General features: G+C 38.5%; 1 protein-coding gene across 7 annotated transcripts in view; it reads right to left on the reverse strand.

Annotated features, from left to right (window-relative positions):
* Nucleotides 1-10,057, reverse strand: part of mapk10 (mitogen-activated protein kinase 10) — a 186,094-nt gene extending 176,037 nt beyond the window's left edge. For 5 of the 7 annotated variants that reach the window (XM_049466095.1, XM_049466094.1, XM_049466097.1 and 2 more), the window contains exon 1: nt 9,732-9,830. In XM_049466095.1, coding sequence (XP_049322052.1) covers nt 9,732-9,734 — 3 coding nt within the window. In that variant the 5' untranslated portion in view covers nt 9,735-9,830. Of the gene's footprint in view, nt 1-9,731 lie in introns of all 7 variants that reach the window. The other 2 variants (XM_049466100.1, XM_049466096.1) reach the window with 2 other exon arrangements.
* Between the last annotated feature and the right edge of the window lie 12,906 nt (nt 10,058-22,963).

The raw sequence follows: 22,963 nt of genomic DNA on the forward strand, positions 1-22,963 counted from the left end.
TAAAACACTGTCCCCACATGAGGACACTGTTTTTTTTTTTCTTCAAAAATGACTTCTGTACAAGGACACAGTTTAGTTTTTATACTTCTTAGGTCCTCGTAATCCCAATAGCAAGGAGAAAGTAAAAAATGTCAGGCATATGTCCAGGTCTCAGGAGGTTAAAGAAGAAGACTAGTACTGTTCAGATCATGTGTATTTGTTCTGGCCCAAGATGAAAAAGTCCTTCAAAATCACACTAGAACATCAGCTTTACATAAAAAAATTGTGCTTTATGGATCGGTATTCCATGTTGCCAGTTCATTTTAAAGTATAAAATCAGCTTGGGCCAGGCTAATTCCAGGTTTTTCTTAAAGTAGAAGACTAGTACTCTTCAGATCATGTGTATTTGGTCTGGCCCAAGATGAAAAAGTCCTTCAAAATCACACTAGAACATCAGCTTTAAATTAAACTTTTTTGTGCCTTATGGATCGGTATGCCATGTTGCCAGTTCATTTTAAAGTATAAAATCATCTTGGGCCAGGCTATGTCCAGGCTTTCCCTAAAGTAGAAGACTAGTACTCTTTAGATCATGTGTATTTGGTCTGGCCCAATATGAAAAAGTCTTTCAAAATCAGACTGGAACATCAGCTTTACACAAAAAAAATTGTGCATTATGGCTCGTTATACCATGTTGCCAGTTCATTTTAAAGTATAAAATCAGCTTGGGCCAGGGTAATTCCAGGTTTTCCTTAAAGTAGAAGACTAGTACTCTTCAGATCATGTGTATTTGGTCTGGCCCAAGATGAAAAAGTCTTTCAAAATCACACTGGAACATCAGCTTTACACAAAAAAAATTGTACATTATGGATTGGTATGCCATGTTGCCAGTTAATTTTAAAGTATAAAATCAGCTTGGGCCAGGCTACTTCCAGGTTTTCCTTAAAGAAGAAGACTAGAAGACTAGAACATGAAAAAGTTCTTCAAAATCACACTTGAACATCTGCCTCATATTTTTTGAGCGCAATGGCTTTTAAAATATAATTTTATTGAATATATATTTAATTATTTATTGTAATATGTAATTATAAATTCAGTAATTAAAATAAATATTTTACAATATACAAAATTACATTTAATACGATATTGTATATTTACATTGTTAATAAACAGATGTACTGCTTTTCTTCATTCTATCTCCTTCAGTGTTGATCTGTGAGGTGTTTAATATAAACAGCGGGTGTTTGTGAACGCTCCCTTTAGTTCACGGTGGTTCAGTGAAGCGGCAGCTGCGAATATCAAACCAACTTCAGCCGGGGAATACGAGGCTGCGAATATCGAGCCAAACGAATCTGGAGCTGCGAATATCAAACCAACTTCAGCCTCGTGCGCGGGGAGGGAGGGAGGGAGGGAGAGAGGAGCGGGGGTGCGCGCGGGAGTGATGGAGAGAGGAGCGGGGGTGCGCGCAGGAGGGAGGGAGAGAGGAGCGGGGGTGCGCGCGGGAGGGAGGGAGAGAGGAGCGGCTGTGCGCGCGGGAGGGAGGGGCGGGGTGCGCGCACGAGAGCTCTATCTCCTGTCTCTGTATTTTGTGTACGTGGCTACTGTTGTCTGGTTGTTTACTGTTTCTGTTTCCGACTACTCCTATACCACACAAACCTTTAATAAACTTTAATTTTACCTGTATCTGCGAGTGTCTGAGTCCTGTTCTCAATATGACGTCTTTTGTTTAATCAGGTCTGGGTGTGGTTAGTGAAATTTAACTGAATTTCACTGTTGTGAAAAACAACAGTTATATTTTACCTGGGGGCAAACACTTTTTCACACAGGGCCATGTAGGTTTGGCTTTTTTCTCACTTAATAATAAAAGCCTTCTTTTAAAACTGCATTTTGTGTTAACATGTGCTGTTTTTGACTAATATTTAAATAAGTTTGATGATCTAAAACGTTTAAAAGTGACAAACATGAAAAAAAAAGAAATCATGAAGGTGGAAAACACTTATTCACATCATATATGTTATTATATATTAAGATACTTTATTATAATAGTCAGATGTGTGCATCCCTAATTTTACTCATATCATACTTCAAATTATCTCAAAAAATCTCTTAAGCATATTGAAATGTGAGGTTTTACTACAAACACAATCTTAGATTCTCAGAATCTACAGAATAACAGGTTCTTAAACTGCAGCTTAAAAATTGAAAAGACCTATGACAAAAATCCCCTCTCTAAAAGAGAGCAATGATGTGAATGGTTTCTCCACAGTTAGTCACACTGAGCATCTCTCTTTCTTTCTCTCTCTCTCCTCTAATGGCTGCTATGCTTTGCTAATCTGTGATAGGCAGGCCGGGTTATGTAGCACAGGGCTGCCCAGAGACTATCGTTCCACCACAGCTGCAATTTAAGCAGATTGCACCCCAACTCGCTCCAAACATTTTCAAAACCAAGCTTTGATCCATTATATGCTTTACATGTTTGACTTTATGGATGTATTTGTTTCCTATTTTTCAGCACAAAAAAAGGTTTAGCTCAATGATGTTTGAACAGTGAAGAACAGTTAAACCACCAACCTCCAACCGAGTGGAGCAGTGAAAGTCACAACACTACCAAACAACACTCCTTCACTTATTTACACTCAGAACATCAAAAACACAACATTTGAACAGGGGCGCCCAAAATTTTGCACAGCTGGACCTGTGATTGGTTAGGATCAATGATTGTATATAAGCATGAACAATGTGGTTTAATATAGTATAGTATAATATAGTATAGTAAATGTTATTTAAAAAGCCTCACCACTCATTCCAATAACTACTCTTATAATGAGCATCTTGTCATTCCGCATCTCCATAATGACCAACAAATAACACCATCCATCACACGCACAAATACTATAATACCAAACAGAATAATAAAACAGATAATTTCCTGCCAGTTTTCCTGCCGATTTAAGCATAGCTATTATTCATTCTTTAATGGTCTATACCTAAACAGGAAGTTTCTGTTACAATTCATAAAGGAAATATGATGACCTAAGACATGATCACTGACCCTACATGCAGTCAAGCCGGAAGAACCTGAGCTAATACAATAAATATAATAAATAAAAGTAGGCTGCGGGTCCTAAAATGTATTTAAAATAACAACACATTAATTTAGCTGTCTCTACCAAAACATGATGCTTATTAAATCAGCAAGAAAGATGTTTTCAGCCACTTAATCCCACTTCCCATCACATAGTCACATAAATGCCTTATTAACATGATAATGAGGCTGAGGTTAGGTTAATGTGATGAAGTGTTGACAAATAAATAATGAGAGTATTTACACAGTAAAACTAATGCTTTTTTGTTGTAAAAAAAAAACGTGGATATATTATTTGACGTATTTCTGATTTTTAATGGTATTTTTGAGTTCTCAGAATAAACACAACAAGAGAAAATAGAGAATGACAATGTGAATAACTGTATTGTTTGTATGCAAACTGCAGTACCTGCATGAGCTCTTTAAACTTGTAGAGTAAGAAAGAGGTAGAGTGAATCAGCATCATAGCACATCACATTTTTCATCCAAATCGTACCCCCCTGTTCCAATAATTTCGACGCATATCCAAAAGGAAGCTGCCAATTTCATTCAATTCACAGGGACGTTTGCCAGGTCTGGAATTAAATCCACATATGTATATTTAAATACTTTACTACTGTATAAAGCATTTTAGACCATTTCACTGAGCAACTAAATAATTTAGTCAATAACTTACTAAACAGCATTTCCATCTCTGTGTACATTTTGTGTTTTACTGATGAACATCATTAAGATCAGTCCATTACAGGCTTGGCTGATAAAGCCATCCATTCTTGGAGACAGAGGTCAGTTTGCTGATGAGGAGGGTTTTTTGTGGAAAAGCAAGAGTCTTGTGCATTAAGGAGCCCCCGTTCCAATAGACCACCTAGTTATTTATTCATGCTGAGACATCGCTCGTTTGATCTCCCGGCCAATAAAACAATGCCAAAGACTTAAGTTACCTCGGGCTGAAAAGGCCACTGAAAGGGTTAAGTACCTTTATATCATGACCTAATAAAGAAAAACACATTATGACCACCTCCTTGTTTCTACACAAATGATATTTCTTCAGCTCTACTGAACATTTTGTGATTGTCATTCTGTAGTCATTCATCAGTGGTCACAGGACACTTACACAAAACTCTGTTATACAACACACCAGCACAACACACACTATTTATGGACTCTAAATTACTGGATTACCTGAATGAATAAATCTGAATATTAATAATGCCACCTTAACAATGCTGCTTACCTAACTGGTTTCACATGAAAGTAAGCCTACAACTGAACTACAACACTGTTATTTAACAATATTAGCAACAGTAGCTTAAAACTGCCACAGCCTCTTACCTCCCACACTGACCAAGGCCTGCTTGTTTGTGCTAAACAAAAAATAATGCAGCCAGATTCTTGCGAAACTCAGCATGCTGTTATGTCTCATTCATATAGATGTAAATTGTAAAGGATGAAAATTAAATGTAAATTACAGGTGTGGTCTGACTGGGTCTTGCCACAGGAGGTGTATCCCCTGCCACCCTCTAATAATGTTAACAGGTAGCACTCAGATGCTACCTTTGGGTAGTGTACCTCTTGATGAGAGATTAATGACTGCTAGACATGCCTCTACAACATGTTTCAATACATTGTGCCCAGCTAACAGACTTTGAGAGGGGGCACCTCTGGTTAGAACCTGGAAAGTCATTTTGACAATATGCCCACCATTGAGGATGTCTATCAGCCTGGCACTGTTGCCATCCAATACTAATAAGGTCAAAATAGATCTGATTAAGAGTCTTTATACTAGGGGTGTCACGATCTCGATATTTTATCGAAATCGATCGAAATGAGGTCATGGTATCGTGTATCGAAGTCAAAAAGAGTATCGACGATCCCTCCCGCGCGCACAGCGCGCTACGCAAATGGCGCAGCACCAACACAGCGCATCCTATTCATTTAAATAGAGAGAGCCGCTGCATGAGCGCAGCCCCGCCCTCAGTTCTGCTGTGTGAGAGGCAGAGAACAGAGAAACTGAAACTGAAAACAGGGCTTTCAAGTTTTGAGTGTCGGCGGGAGTGTGATCACTGGTTTTTATCTGTCCAACGGGGCGAGGGGGGGGCGGGCGTTGTGCGCGCAGGTTTAGTTTTCTGTGTGTGTGTGGGGGGGGGGGTGCGTGTGAACTCGCTGAAATGCGTGTGTCAGTGTGACTTGAGAACGCTGACTATAGATCACAGTGAGGTGGATTAAAAATCTTAAACTTATGATTGACTACACCTGTTGCTTCATTTGAATTAAAAAAACATCTTTCTCTCAGATAAAGTTAATAATATATCTTTCTTAAAGAAAAAAAACTTGTAATTCTCAGGGACCGAGTCTTATTTTTCATGTTTAACTGTTATAGTAGGATAGAGTTCAGTTTGTTAAGGCTTTAATTGTTCCTTTTTTTTTTTTTTTCTTTTTTTCTTTTATGTTGCACGTTGCAGTTTTAATAGTGCACACTGTTGCTACCAAAAAAAGTCACTAGATGGCATTACCATATATATCTTAATAAATAATAATAATAATAATAATAATAATAATAATAATAATAAAAATAATAAATAATATATTATAAAAAAATTATGAGGCATAAAATAATAAAATGTAAAAATATAATAAAAAAGAAAATCGAGAATCGAATCGAATCGTGACCCTCAAATCGGAAATAAAATCGAATCGAGGGTTTAGAGAATCGTGACACCCCTACTTTATACATATACAAACCACATCATCTGTCAAACATGGTGGAGGCACTGTTAACTTATACACATATAAATGTATGGCTGCCAAAAAACTGGGGTCACTGGTGTTTATTAAAGATACAGTACAGGCCTAACGTTTGGACACACCTTCTCATTCAAAGCGTTTTCTTTATTTTCATGACTATTTACATTGTAGATTCTCACTGAAGGCATCAAAACTATGAATGAACACATGTGGAGGTAGTTTCTTAACAAAAAAATAACTGAAAACATGTTTTATATTCTAGTTTATTTAAAATCCGCTTACCCTTTGCTCTGATTACTGCTTTGCACACTCTTGGCATTCTCTCAATGAGCTTCAAGAGGTGGTCACCTGAAATGGTTTTTCAACAGTCTTGAAGGAGTTCCCAGAGGTGTTTAGCACTTGTTGGCCCCTTTGCCTTTATTCTGTGGTCCAGCTCACCCCAAACCATCTCAACTGGGTTCAGGTAGAGTGACTGTGGAGGCCAGGTCATCTGCTGCAGCACCCCATCACTCTCCTTCTTGATCAAATAGCCCGTACACAGCCTGGAGGTGTGGTTGGGGTAATTTTTCCTGTAGAAAATTAAATGATCGTCCAACTAAACGCAAACCAGATGGGATGGCATGTCGCTGCGGGACGCTGTGGTAGCATGCTGGTTCAGTGTGTCTTCAGTGTCACCAGCAAAACACCCACACCATCACAGCTCCTCCCTCATGCTTCACAGTGGGAACCAGGCATGTTGAATCCATCCATTCACCTTTTCTGCCTTTCAAAAAGACACAGTGTTTGGAACCAAAGATCTCAAATTTGGACTCATCAGACCAAAGCACAGATTTCCACTGGTCTAATGTCCATTCCTTGTGTTTCTTGGCCAAAACAAATCTCTTCTGCTTGTTGTCTCTCCTTAGCAGTGGTTTCCTAGCAGCTATTTGACCATGAAGACCTGATTTGCGCTTCTCCTCTTAACAGTTGTTATAGAGATGGGTCACCTGCTGGAACTCTGTGTGCCATTCAACTGGTCTCTGATCTGAGCTGCTGTTAACTTGCAATTTCTGATGCTGGTGACTCGGGTGAACTTGTCCTGAGAAGCAGAAGTGACTCTTGGTCGTCCTTTCCTGGGTCGGTCCTCATGTGTGCCAGTTTCATTGTAGCACTTGATGGTTTTTGTGACTCCACTTGGGGACACATTTAAAGTTTTTGCAATTTTCCTGACTGACTGACCTTCATTTCTTTAAGTAATGATGGCCACTCGTTTTTCTTTAGTTAGCTAAATGGTTCTTGCCACAATATGAATTTTTACAGTTGTCCAATAGGGCTGTCGGATGTGTAGTAAGCTGATCACCTATACCTTTCCATAACACCTATACCTATCCATACCACCTATACCTATACATTTAAACCTTTACATACCTATACATTCATACCACCTATACATATACCTATCTATACCACCTATACCTATCTATACCACCTATACCTATACCTTTCCATAACACCTATACATATCCATACCACCTATACCTATACCTAACTAATAATCATATTTTTTGTGTTTATAATAAAATACATTGCAAAATATAATAAAATGTACATATGATTTTAAGATATCAGATTATCAGACCTAAACACAGCACAGCACCACGTAACAGTGTAGTAGTCCAAATCTACAAATGAAACCAATGGCAGTGCCCCTATTGATTGGTGAATACATATCCCTAGGCATAAAAGTGAGTGCCAGCAATCCAGGCACATGCATTCTGTGGTTCACCACACATGTGCTTTAATCTGACCTTCACTGCATTGATTTCAGCCAGGCGAACTGCAGCAGGTTCACAGTCTGCGGTGAATACACTCAGAATACATTCAGGATACACAGTGTACTCTCCCAGCTTAAGCCTGCATTCGCCTGGCGCCGCCTCAGCCTAACCAGCCTACCCGTCAGGCACAATCCCAGCAGGAACTGGCCCATTTTCAGAAAGCGCTCCGGGCTTCATATATTTGGCAACAGCAAAGTTTAATGTGCACATGATCTGCACCTTTCAATACTTATAACAATTTATCGATTCAGCATCACCATTGCAATTTGCAGAAGTGCAATGTCACATAAAGCAAATTGAACCATACATGTCATTCAGATTATGTTAGCCCAGTCTCATCTTTAATACACAAAGTTTTTTTTTATTATGTTTGTTCATCATGTTTGATCATTACTATTCCTGCTTCAAATATAGTACAAACCTGAACCTTTAAAAATCACTTAAACATAAAAGGAAAACCAGGAGTTAAGTACGTCCTAAGAGATGTGAATAAAGATTTTATATATATTTCTTCAATTATGTATATCACAACAGAATTTTCCATTATTATACAGCCCTATTATGTATAGAGACATTGTTTATTTTAGATATCAGAGGCAGTTAATATCATATCAGTTAATATCACCCAGCCTCATTTATTTTATTCTGATCTTTGATACACAGAGTGCATTGTTGCATAATATTGTAAAGGTTGTATCACTGACTTCTGGAGAAAATCTGAGATCATCCCAGCATTTTTAAATTTTTACAATTCATACTGACAAACAATTCCTATTATATACAAAGCCATGTTGATGCATTAATGAATAATCTAACATCTTTCTAAAGCTAAAGCTTAAACCTAAAAGCAATATATTTTTCATTTTAGTTTTCAACCTAAATTAAATGTACAATGTTGGATTTTGAGATCAACCTAAAATATGACACTTTGATTTCCTGATAAACTGACACATAAACAACACTGAAGGTTGACTCACTGTTGTGTTATTGATGAATATGGTGACTACCAACCAAACTTTTAATCTGTACAATGTCACAGTTGTGTCATTTTTACATAACTGATTGATATCCAACCAAAATTCAACGTCTGTACCACAATGAATGTTGATGTCAAATATTTTTTTAAGGATCTCTGACTTAATTTCCAACCACATTTAAACAGCCGCACAATGCTAGATTGTTGTCAACTCAATGTAAGGTCAGTACAACTTTAAAATGAGTGAACTCAATGCTGGAAAACGTAATGTCTGTCCAATGCTGATTTTTGACATTTATTGACTTTCATTTCCAACCAAAATTAAACACTTGAACAATGTTGGAGAGGTGTCAACTCAACATTGGTTTATGGTATTTGACTTCCTAGCAAACATTTAATGTTTGTTTAACATTTAAGCTTAATGTGAACCTAATGCTTGTTATTGATGGAAAATATAGCATGCGTCTAATGTTAGAGCTTGATGTCAACACGTTTCGTTTTGTATTTTTATTGGGTAGAAGGCATAGTGATGCAGTAAGGCCCAGTTTAATCCACACTAACAACTGAAGGGGGGGTTAGGCAGGACAGCCTGAGCAAACACTTCAGCACAGCATCATCAGCCTTCACAGCTACAGCTACCTCCTCTGCAGTCACCTTCAGTACAGCAGTGCAGCAATGGGCCTCGATGCAGGCTTCAGTTACATCTGCTACATGCGTGATAATCTGATAATATGACAATCTGTAATTCCGACTATATTGTTCAGACTGAAAATATAGTGAAATCGTGTGTTTTTTTTTTTTTGGAAGTGTGAATAAAATGGGCATGTCAGTAAATAATACATAGGCTGATACAAGTAACGTTACATCTTTACGCAGTTCTTTTCGTGTTTGCACTAAAAATAATACATTCATAAATAAAATTAATAAAAAAAAAGCCTAATGTATTTGGACCGCCGTTTAGCAACAACAGCAATAGCAGCAGCCAAAGCAAAACAACACCACCCCTCCTGGATGGATGCTCTACAGCCTCCCAGGCAGTCGATATCATCCACCCCACCCATCCATCCGTGCATCCCATCCCTATCCCCACCCTCCACCAGCGGCGTCTCTGCCTCCCCCGAGCCGAGCCACCTACCATTCCGCGCCGGCCTCACGATGCGCAGGTCCCGGTCATTCACAACATCCCGACGGGCTCCGCGGAGAGACCATGACGGTGAGGCGAGGTGGGAGGCGTGGAGGAGCAGGAGGAGGAGGAGGAGTAAAGTCGCTAAAGCCAAAATGACGGAGGGAATTATGGGCGCAAAACAAAAGAGACGACGGATAAAAACAGAAAACGAAAGACAGAGAGACAGAGAGAGGGGGATAGAAACAGAGCTAGAGAGAGAGAGAGAGAGAGAGAGAGAGAGAGGCTGGGCTTCAGCTGCTCGCTCGCTCCGCCGCTGATGCTGACGGCTGTACCATTGTGGAACGATGGAGGGGGGAGGGGGGACGAAGGGGGGCGGAGGAGGAAAGGTTAGGGGAAGAGAGGGGCGGGGCAGAGAGAGCAAGTTGCCGTGGCAACTAAAGCACGAGCGCGCGTGACGTCAAAGATAAAGACGTTATGTTATTTTTTATTTCATCCAACCGCATTCAAACCACGCCCCTTTTTAGGTTTTATTTGCTTTTTACGACATATCGTTATTATTGATCATTATAATTAAAATTAGTAATATTGGTAAACAAAAATTATAATAAAATATTATAGAAAGGAAAATGCAAGGGCATAATAAGCATTTTTGATATGGGACACATTTTGGGATCTAATATTTAATGAATTAGATGCCATTTCCTGCGTTTTGATGTATTTTTAACAGGTTGTTAGGTTGTACCAACTTGATTATTTAATTATTTCTGATAAGAATTTGAGCAGGTGACGCTCTGTGCACTAAATTAGGCTACAGAAGTATTCTGGTCCATTTCAAACCAGCACAAGAGGCAATGAATAAATATCATCAGAGTGGCCTCGTTCTTGTCAATACAATACAGTCCTGTCGAGCACAAATTAATGATAGTTTTTTATGTCATCATTAAACTTGGATGAAATGATAGCTAACATTAAGCACACACTGGACTGCCAACTAACTGTTGTGTGCAAATTCTTCTATTTTGTAAAGAATTTCCTTATGTCCATTGTGTTTCTGAGAATATCAGAACATACAAATACATGATGGAAATATACACATTTTACTATGGCTATTACTATTGTTGGAATGTAATGGAATAGGATGATGCTTTATAAGAGTGAATGTAACAATAATGTATGTAAGTAATTACAAAATTACAGAGAAAGGATACGTTTAATGGGAAAAACTCTTCAATTGAAAGGATGAGATATGGTTGGATAAGGAGGCCTCCTTATGAAACAATAATATATGGCAATATATTGGAAAATATAGTGCAATATATTAAATAATACATTTTCATATGTGGAAAAAAGTACATATATTGTTTAATATCATGTATGTCTATATATTGCTAAATATAAAAACATATATTGCAATAAAGACAAATTCTCTAAACTGCTAAACTTCATTTTTTTTTCACATCCATAAATATTGTTTTTTTGTGGATTGTTGCTCAGGGTTTTCATTAGTTCACAATGTTTTACATTGTAGATTAATACTAAAATAATCCAAACTATAAAGAAAAACATAAATCATTACTTAGTAAACAAAAGTGTTAAACAAAGCAGAATATGTGTCTTCAAGGCAAGTTCTTAAGACAGCAGCAATATTGTCACACCTTATCCTGTGTCTGTCTGTTGTTTCTGTCCTCTGCTCTTATGTTGTGTTTATTTCCCCATGTGCTACTTGGTTTTGTTTTTGTTATTGTTGTGTCTCCACCCTAGCCCCGCCCTGGCCCATGCCTTTGCCATTAGTGTTGTCACCTTGTGACTTGTTTGTTACTCCGCACCCTGGTTACCGGTCCTCTCCCTCCTTGAGTATAAATAGCCCTTTGTATGAGTGTTTGCTTGTGGAGTCGTTTGTATTCCTGTATATGGGTTCACCAGTTCTGTATTTTGTGGTCGTTGAATCTCTGTTCCACGAAGCGAGCTTTAAAAAGCGGCGCTTATTTGAGTAAGCCTCGCTTGAGTTAGCCACACAATTAACTTCCAGCTAGTTCCGTTCCACTAACGAAATCCAGACTCAACCTGTTCACAGTAATTCAAGCCAGGTTTTTGTAATCAAGGCTCACACCCTCAGTAATCAAGCCCTGAAAAGCCGAGAAAAATGCTGAAAGACGTGAAGGAACGCGCTGTTTTTTTCTCTCTCCTGCTGAATAGCAGTGATGGCAAAAGTGGGGCTTTTGGGAGATCGAATCAAATGAACCAATTGATTCAGAAAATGATTCGATCTTGTGAAACGTTCGAATCATCACACGCCACAGTGACATCTAGTGGGACATCTAGATAACAGAAACGGAAGTGATATGTTTTTATGAAAAATTTAAGAAATATTCCCCCATAGCATGTTTTGTCCCTAAATAAATTTGAGTCATGAAAACATAACATTTTGCAGAGAACAGGGTTGTTTTAGTGATGTCATTAAGATGTATTTTTCCGTATGATACACAGTCAGTGGATTTATATAGCTGACATTATTCATTTTACATTGCAAGGTAGGGAAATGCTTGTGTAATACTTTATTTATTAAACATTACAAGTAATCAGTTGTTTTTATTAATAAACAGGATCTGTTCCACAGTGCTTGGACTGCTGGGTTGCTGGAATTGAGAGATATTTTTTTGTTAATTGAAATGAGGGAAGACGGCAGAGTGTCTGAGCCAGTAATCCATAGGGTCTTCTTTTCCTCTGGGCAGATATGAGACCAAGCATTCTGATCTCAGACCAGCTGCTTAAACTTAAGCGCAGACTAAAACTCGCAAAAAGATTCGAAACTTTTGTTTTCGAAACCCGTTTTAGGAACAGTCACGTGGCTTTCCTCTTTTGATACGGACTTCGAAACAGTGGCCATTTCTCAATCTGCGTTCTTGTCTGTACTTGTGTTCTTGTGGACTTGTGAAACGTCATCAGTCGCAGCCCAAGTACTGTTCCAATGCGCTCTTTGCACAACTACTTCCGCATTCTCATCAGTGCTGCTCGAGCGTTTCCTGTTTGGATTTTCTAATACACTCGCTATGGCAGTATTTTCAGCTGGTGTTTACAAGAGCTTCTAAAAATTAACCTCAACGTCGAGGAGATCAGTAAAGCCTACCACTAGAAAGCTAGAGAAAGGCTTTAAACTATATGCATCTTCATACCTACACACTACCAAGATTTTTCTCTTATATTTTACATTAGCTCACACAGCTCAGCATTAGCTAGTATAGCTAACTAGCTTGCTAGGTGCATTACTGATAGTTGTTAGTTTCTTCTGTTATCAAATGGAAGTCTAATAAAATGCTAGTAATAATAATAATTCTAACTATAATGATCATTATAAAAATAATTATACAAATGCTAGCTATAATAATAATAATAATAATAATAATAATAATAATAATGAAAATAATATCTAGCTATAATAATAATAATAATAATAGTAAAAATAATAATATCTAGCAATAATAATAATAGTAAAAATAATATCTAGCTATAATAATAATAATAATAATAATAATAGTAAAAATAATAATATCTAGCAATAATAATAATAGTAAAAATAATATCTAGCTATAATAATAATAATGCTAGCTATAATAATAGTAAAAAATAAGAATACAAATGCTAGCTATAATAATAATAATAATAATAATGCTAGCTATAATAATAATAATGATAATAGTATCTAGCTATAATAATAATAAAAATGCCAGCTATAATAATAATAATAATAATAATAATAATAATAATAATAATAATAATAATATCTAACTATAATAAAAATGCTAGGTGGTGGATCATTCAGGCAAGTACCTTTAGCTGATCTCCTATCCCAAACACGTGGAGCCTGGGTGCTGCCACGTTAATTATTCCATATTCCAATTATTCCAAGCAGTGGCACTGCATGCTTTGCCAGTCGTCTCCAAGCTTCTGACGTTTTTGGTTTAACCAGGTAGTCTGGTATTAAATGTTTGCTACAGACCTTTCATACAGCGAAATGGTAAAGTGGTGCCGACTGATGTTCATTAGCCGCTGTTTATTAAATCACTCTGAGCAGGGAAGCTATGAAAGCCTAAAGCTTCCATAAAACTTAGTCGACGCCGTGCAAAAAGGAACACAGCAGTGCTTAAAACGGCTTGAAAACTTCACGCTGGATACTCATTTTGACCTCTCGCTAGTAAAAAATGTACGTTTTGCCTATACAGGCGAATGTAAACAATACAACCGGAAACGTCCGAGCCGTATTATTTGAAAACGGAAATGCGTCAGAGCCGTGAGTGCAAGGAGCCCATTCAAAAGATCGCAGTTAGCCAAGTACACAACTAATACCCGGATGTGTTCTTACTCCTCCCATTTTATCGAGGATGCATGGAAGGTGACCCAGAATGCACCTCGCAGCAGTATCAGCATAATGCAGGATGAGAAGGTACATAAGCACCTGTACGTTTTCAAAACAGTACTGCTGTGTGCTAAAATAATGTTTTAAGTTATTTTTAGGCGATAATGTAGGGGTTTAGACTTCAGATATGTGGTTAAGGTAAAAAAGTGCTCCTATGTTTTGGGAACAACGCTTTCAGCTCTTCTAAGAGGGTGACGTCATCTAGTACACAGCTGTTCCAATTACACAAAAAACGTCCAGAGTCCTCCCGTCCTCGGGAGTCCGCACTCATGATCTGAACTTCCCAAGTCCGTTCTTCACAAGTACGGGAGTACAGACTTGTGTACTTGTGTAATGAGAAACACCGTGATTCAAATGAATCGATTCAGTTTGATTCCGCGTTTCGAGTTTGACATCACTACTGAACAGGAGTTACTTATACATCTATTTGATGAATATAAAGACATAATTACAAGGAAAGTAAACACCTTTTATTAATAAACCCAGAGAAGCTGCCTGGCAGAAAATTGGAGACGTTAAGGAGGATTAAACGTGTAAGCATATTATTTAATCCTTTCATTGGCATTCCAAAATCTACTCATCTACTGGATTGTCTTTAAATGGGCATGCCATTGTCAATTACTGCCTTCAATGTTGGCTGCTCTTTTTATAGGCTTTTTTGCTAATTTATATCACCTGTATGCAAATATTGGTAAAGTAGTTGTCTATATCTATTAAATTTTTGCATCATTAAGTTTTTTTATTAAACAAATATGATCACGTGTGAATTTGTATTATTTGTATAAACACAAATCTAAACAAGAATTATGGGGTTACAAATATACTTAAAAGTAACTTCATCTAAAGTACCTGGGCATCATCAATACTAATAAATGTGTCTTTGTGATATAGAGTTTATAAATATATCTTTGTGGTGTAGTAACCACAGATGCAGTTGCATAAATTCTCCAGTAAGTGGTGCTAGAGTGTTCTTATCTTAATTGCACTCTGAGTTAGAATAGAGAGCAGTGACTCAGTACAGAAATGAAAGCCTGTTTGTCTAGAAGTGTCTAGGAGAAGCTCCGCACAAATAAAGGAAAATAAACAGATAATCTCTCTCTGCCTTATCTATAGCCTCCCCTCAAGTCATCACAGTGCAAAAAATAACTGCGATTAAATACTGTATTTCATTTTACTGAATTAGTTAAGATTGAACAAATAAATTGCAATGTGCAGACATATTTCCAATACAGTACAATACTCAATTAAATGTATACAAATATTATATAATCTGCTGCATCCAGGGCCGGAGTGGGCATTTTTAACCCGGGAGTTTAACCCACTTTTTCCATGGAGGAGGAATTTGAATAAATGAAACAGCAGCTAGATCTTACAATGCCTTTTTATTGCATATAAGTTCAAGTATATGTTGGTAAGTTAACAGAACACCCCTCACTTAAACATGTTTCATTTAAATTTAAATCAGATAAAGATTTAAAAGGTACTGGGCTGTTTGAATGAGCGAAATATGATCAGAATTATGTTAATTAACACTGTAAAATAGAAGCATAGAACTATTATTTAATTAAAATGATTTTTAAGAACAGCTACACACAGTGCTGCAGGTCAAACACGGAGGAGTTCACGTGCGAGAGAGAGAGAGAGAGACAGAGAGAGAGAGAGACACACAGAGAGAGAGAGAGAGAGAGAGAGAGAGAGAGAGAGATTTGCGTGTTGTGGTGTATGAGCTACTCACAGGTAAATGTTCTCACACACTGTATCTCCTGTTTCTCTTTTATCTCCTCGCGCTCATATTCTAGTCCCATAAATAATTCTGCAGCTCCCTCAGTGTTTTCTGTCGTATTTTGCGGCTAGCACGAGCGCTTACAACTAACACCGCGGACCGCGAGGTGCCGCCACTGTTGTGCCGAATCCGACTCCCTGCTGAATCCGACTCCCGCTTTACGGACAGAATCGGCACAACACCCCCCGCCTGTACAACTGTGGGAGTGAAAACAGCACTTATAAATAAATTAGTTTTTTCACTTTCAGTTTTTGATATTTGGTTTGTTTTCATTAATAATAATAATTGGTTACTTAGCAACATTGTGATTATCACACCAGAGCTTTATTTACAAATAAAAATATAATTAAAAAACGCCTACATCTCAGACTATTTTCTGGAGCCCGACCCGACCCGGCCCGAGGAATGTGGTGGGAACCCAGGTCGGGTTTGGGCAGACAATCTAAGCTCTGGTGAGCGCGGGATGGGGGCTGGGCGTGTGAGCGCATGTCCTGTATAAGTATAAGCACACTTTCGGCTCTAATTCAGGAACCGTACATCCTACAGTAAAAAGTTCCGTAATGTTCCATAATCCGGAGGTTTAGGCAGTTTGAATGATGTATAACATGTCCGCACTGGATCAAATATAATATGTGCAAAAAAACGCAAATATGGAAATTATGAATCATAATTCTAATAAACAAGGCATATGTCGCCCTAAATGTTTATTTTCTGAAAGGATATACAGCTAAATGGGCTAGATACTGAAAAGCAGAGATTCTAAGCTTTAAAATGGCATATTGGGTGTCTATAATTATTCATGAACACAGCCAGATATTAGTTACATATGACATGACATATTTTTGGCCCGCCGGTGGGCCAGGGCGTGTTAAGAGGTTAATGATGTGTTTTGGGCTCTACAAAATAAACTATGCTAAGTCGACATTGCAAACGTTGCGCAATAGCTGACAATTCAAGATAATTTCCACATCTTAGTTTACCGGCTGCAGCTGGAGTCTGTCCTCTGGAAAATCTGGCCTTTTCGGCTCCACCTGGCCTTTTTTAACCCTCCATCACAGCCGAGTGACGCTTCATGCTATTCTGTTGCTATATTTAATTTTATCGCTCCGGAAAAGACCACTCGTGGGCGCAACCAATTCAAACATTTGGGAGGGGAGAATTCCCTCAGATGGTTGAACCCATCTAATCTACTGCGAAGTAGGGGCTGTGCTGTCAGATGAATATAGAATAAATACATAGTTGAATGGAAATTGATGCAAGACTAAGATTAGATAAGTGACAGATAAGTGTCAAAATGATTTTTTCCGTCCAACCGGCCCAAACTCGAGACCAGCAGCAGTAAGAGCGGAAACTGTCCCTGTCCTGTTGCTACTGTCTCGCGACACTCTCCTACTGTCACCGTAAACAGATAAAGAGACTGAATGCAGGTGCAGACTGGGTTTATTCAAATAAACAATCCAAAAGATCACAGGCAAACAGGGTTATTAGAGGAAAAGGCTGAGACAAAGTAAATAAACAAGGCTAGAGGTCAGACTACCGGAAAAACAAAACGAATATAATGCTCAGAGCTTAGAGTTCAAATGAAATGCTAAGACTTCGCAGAGAGTCTCTTAACTGGAGCTCCTTTATAGAGCTGGTAATGGAGTTCAGGTGCTCAGGGTGGAGCCGGTGATTAAAACTCTGGTGACGCTGAGCGCTGGTGGGCGCTGGTGGGTGTCTCGCGACACTCTCCTACTGTCTCGCGACACTCTCCTACTGTCCTGCAGAGCTCTTTAACTGTACCGGGGAGGTTTTTAACTGTACCGCGGAGGTTTTTAACTGTCCTGCGGAGCTATTAACTGTCCTGCGGAGTTATTAACTGTCCTGCGGAGCTTTTTAACTGTCCTGCAGAGCTTTTAACTGTCCTGCGGAGCTTTTAACTGTACCGCGGAGGTTTTTAACTGTTTAACTGTCCTGCGGAGCTTTTAACTGTCCTGTAGAGCTTTTTAACTGTCCTGCGGAGTTTTTTTAACTGTCTTGCGGAGCTTTTAACTGTACCGCGGAGGTTTTTAACTGTTTAACTGTCCTGCGGAGCTTTTAACTGTCCTGCGGAGCTTTTTAACTGTCCTGCGGAGCTTTTAACTGTACCGCGTAGGTTTTTAACTGTCCTGCAGAGCTTTTTAACTGTCCTGCGGAGCTTTTAACTGTACCGCGGAGATTTTTTAACTGTCCTGTAGAGCTTTTTAACTGTCCTGCGGAGCTTTTAACTGTACGGCGGAGGTTTTTAACTGTTTAACTGTCCTGCGGAGCTTTTAACTGTCCTGCGGAGCTTACCTATTCTGACTGTCTGATGCATTGTGTCTTATCTCAGTTTTTTTGAGACAACATAAGACTTATGAGATAATTCCCCTAGATTTGACCATCAAATCTATTATATAATATTTCCAGTGTCATAATACAAAATATGATACATTGTGTGGTCTGCTGCTGTGCTGGTCTGCTGCTGTGCTGCTGAAAGCTTGCTCTAATCTTCAGCTTCTACACTTTTCTCTGTTTTCTTCTCTTTTACTCTCTTCACACTTACTAATCCACTTTTAGTCTGCTTCCTCTTTGCTCTACACACCTATTAATCCACTCTCAGTCTACTTTTATAGACTTTTTCCTCAGGTTTGCTGGATTAGCTGTTTGCTGCTGCAGTTTGTTTGTGTAAGTTTCTAATTTCAACTGAAACAAGGTGAGTGCTTTTTTTTTCTCCATGGCTTCTGCTCAGGTTTACTCCTGTTCAGAGTGTGGCATGTTTAGCTTAGATCCGCTGTCCACCAGCGGCAACAGTTACTTGTTTACCGGGAGCCAGAGCACCGGACATTAGTGGCAACCTCAGGCTGTTAGGGACTAGGAGATATTCGAGGGTAGTAATTCATGTAGGGGCCAATGATATTCGTCTGCGGCAGTCTAAAGTAACTAAGGCTAATGTTAGAGAGGTGATTAAACAGGCCCAGACGCTGTCCGAGGAGGTAATCTGCTCTGGCCCCATCCCAATGAGGCATGGTGATGAGGCTTACTGCAGGCTTTCTTCACTGAACCGCTGGATGTCCAAGTGGTGTGCAGAAAATCATGTGGGCTTTATAGATAACTGGCTACAGTTCGAGGGCAAGCCTGGTCTTTTAGGTAGGGATGGTGTCCACCCCACGCGGGAGGGTGCTGCCTTACTTTCATGCAGCATAGCTCATAGTCTTTTAGCTAGTCGGCAGAGTAGTGTTAGAAGCTGCTGACAATCCAGAGCCGGAACCAGGCCGCAGACAGAGAGGCTTAACCAACCGTCTGCGAGCTGCAAAGAGACGTTACCTAGATACCAATGTATTCAGACTGTGTCTGTCCCCCGAGTCAAACAAAAACATCAAAAAACTAAAACAGTCAATCTAAATAACTTAACTTATATTAAACAATCATATCCAGACTGTAGTACTAACACTTCAAACCTAAAGATTGGTTTACTTAATATTAGATCTCTAAATTCAAAAGCAGTTCTAGTGAATGAAATGATAACTGATCAGAAATTCGATATTCTGTGTCTGACAGAAACCTGGATTAGGCCAAATGAATATGTAGCATTAAATGAAGCCACCCCTGCAGGCTATAATTATATACACAATCCAGAGATTGTCCGGTAGAGGAGGTGGGGTCTGCATACTTTTCCGAAGTACATTATTTAGCAATCAGAAGCACTATGATAATTTTACTTCTTTTGAGCTTCTTTACACCAGTATAATTAATCCAGTTACAAAAAAGAATGCATTTTCCTTAATTAATATCTACAGACCACCAGGGCCCTATTTAGAATTTTTAAAAGAATTTAGTGATTTTGTCACAGACTTAGCAGTAAGTAATGATAAAGTGAATATAGTAGGAGACTTCAACATTCATTTCAAAAAATTGGATGATCCATTAAAAAAGGCATTCACATCCATTTTAGACTCAGTTGGAATTATTCAAAATATAACAGGACCTACTCATTACTGTAATCATACTCTGGATTTAGTTTTGACCCTGGGTGTGAGCATAGATAAGCTGAATATTTGTTCTCAAACCTCCGCAATTTCAGATCATTACCTTCTTTCATTTAAATTACATCTTAGTCATAATATACGTACATCCCCTAGCTACTCTGTAAAACGTTCAATTACGCCTTTTACAGCCCAACAATTTACAGATTTATCAACTCTAATGTATTCTCCTGTAGACCCAGAAGAACTAGACAAACTAACCGAAGGTTTAGAAAGTACCTTTCGCTCCAATTGTGGATGTCGCGCAACTTCCTCCTATTAAATAGTGATAAAACAGAAATTGCTAATGCTAAATCTGGCCGACTTCTCCGTCACCCCTGGTTCAGTAGCTAAAAACCTTGGAGTTATTATAGATTCAGATCAAGCATTCGATAAACACATATCTAATGTAACTAGAACAACTTTTCTACACCTACGTAACATCGCCAAGCTAAGAAATGCCCTATCACTGCATGACGCAGAAAAATTAGTCCATGCCTTCATTACCTGAAGGCCAGATTATTGTAATGCGCTACTGTCTGGATGTTCCTGCAGTAACATAAATAAACTTCAGCTAGTTCAAAATGCTGCAGCCAGGGTCTTTACTAAAACGAGAAAATTTGACCATATTAGTCCAGTACTATCAGCACTGCACTGGCTTCCAGTCAAATTCTGCATAGACTATAAAATTCTCCTGTTAACGTATAAAGCCCTACACGGGCTCGCTCCTGAGTATTTACGAGACCTCATCTCCTGTTATGAACCACCGCGATTACTCAGATCTCAGGGTGCTGGTTTATTAGTAGTGCCTAAAATTCAGAGGAGCTCTGCAGGAGGAAGAGCTTTCTCTTATAAAGCGCCTCAACTCTGGAATAATCTCCCCGAATATGTTCGGGACTCAGACACAGTCTCAATCTTTAAGTCTAGACTGAAAACTTACTTGTTTAGTTTAGCTTTTGGTAATTAATGTTTTTTTCCTTTAGATAAGGCTGCAGATCCAGGGGTTCATGGACAGAGGGAATTGTGGTAAACTGAGATGCTGGTGCTTGTTGTGTTGTTCTCCCACTGCACACGGTCACTCAGGTTTGTGGACAGTGGAGTGGGTGGATGCCAGTGTTTCAGGGAGCCTCCGTGTTTATGTTACCTTCTGGCTCTCTGCCTTTAGTTAGGCTGTTTTATTCAGTTCTGCCGGAGTCATTTGCCACACTCTGATAATGTTTTATATTCTCTGTTTTACATAAATCCAGTCAAAACTAATTCCATCTCTCTGCTTTCCTCCGAGTTACTGACTGCCCACCTGTCTGACCCGATACCGATGGATGTTGGACCCTCAGGCTTTCGCGTCTCCTGTCCGGCCAGATTGATGGAAGTTTCTGAAGTCAGCTCTTCTCCATCACCCACCACAGATCAGCTGCTCATCATCCATCTTACTCTCCACTATAGATTACATCCAAGCCATTATTGGTGCTGCTTTACTCCTGAATATATAAAACCTATGTGGATGTATAAAAGACTTTTTAAATTTTAATTTAAAAGCTGTTTGACCAGTGGTAGGATGGTCCCCCCTTAAATGTCTTGGTCCTCCCAAGGTTTCTTCCTCCTCCTGCAGCTCTGAGGGAGTTTTTCCTTGCTCACTGGGGGTTCTGTATTCTGTATTTTCTATGTTTAATGTTTTGCCTGATTCTTTGTCCTGTAATCATGTTTCTGTAAAACTGCTTTGTGCCAACACCTGTTGTAAAAAGAGTTATACAAATAAATTTGATTTGATTTGATTTGATTTGATTTGATCTATGCTAATTCCGAACCGGAAAAAGAATTATGAAGAAATTGGCATAGCTCCTTGAGTTAAAAACCTACACAGACAAATGAGCACACTTGGAGCGGAATGGTTATTTTTAAGTGTTTTACACATTTTGACTTAATTATGGGACAAAAATATAAAAAATTAGCAGGAAATGTTAATTTGCATGTATGTTTTCACATTATACTAAATTCCTGTGCATTAAATAAAAACATCTTGGGATTTTTCTTAATCTTTGAAGTGTCTACTTTAAGATTGTGACAAAATAACAGGACAAAAAGTGTCCTGTGGGGCTTATTTTTAACCCTTTACTACATCTATCCCAATTTCAAACCTGAAAAAAATATGAATTAATTGGCATATCTCCTTAAGTTAAACACCTATACAGACAAATGAGCACACTTTTCCATACAATTATGGGCCAAGGAATTCAATAGAATGGTTATTTTTAAGTTTTTTACACATTTTGTCTCAATTCTGGGACAAAGAGATAAAAAATTAGCAGAAAATGTTATGGTCGCCTGTATGTTTTCACATTATACATTATATTCACATTATGAAAAGTCTACTTTTAGATCATGACAGGTACCCGGATGAAAAATGTAATTAATTGCAGAAATAATTGATGATAAAATCCAACAATTTACTAAAAATAAAGTATTAGTATAGTGTGGTACTAATAATTTGAATCCTCATCATCACCATTGAAGAGATCATCAAAATCTTTTCAATCTCTGTCCCTTCCTCCTGATCACCTGTCCCCTCTCCAATCAATTCTCTCTCTTCTGCAAAAATGTCAACAAGAGAAGGAGGGAAGATGGGGCAAACTGACCAGACCGGCTCCAACACCCCCTCCTCCATTGTCTTCTCCCAACCCACAGCCTGATCATAAGGGTTTGGCCTTTCAGATTTTGGCTGATCTGTCCTTTTTTAGCAGGCAACCCTGTAGTTTACGTTGTCTACTTTAAAACTTGCATCCAGAGTTCTGTTAACACCCACCATCTTTTGCAGCATCTTGGTTCTCACAGCATCAATGGAGGTCAGTTGGCCAATGACATACAGAACATTTCCTGTTGGAAAAAAAAAAAAAAAACATTTTGTTAAATGCCCAGAATTGTATGGAAAAGTGTGCTCATTTGTCTGTTTAGGTTTTTAACTCAAGGAGCTATGCCATGAGCTCCACTAGAGGGCGAGGGCTACTCTGTAAATGGTGTAAATAGT

Source organism: Astyanax mexicanus, chromosome 17 (assembly GCF_023375975.1).
Source record: "Astyanax mexicanus isolate ESR-SI-001 chromosome 17, AstMex3_surface, whole genome shotgun sequence".
In the NCBI taxonomy this organism is placed as follows: domain Eukaryota; kingdom Metazoa; phylum Chordata; class Actinopteri; order Characiformes; family Acestrorhamphidae; genus Astyanax; species Astyanax mexicanus.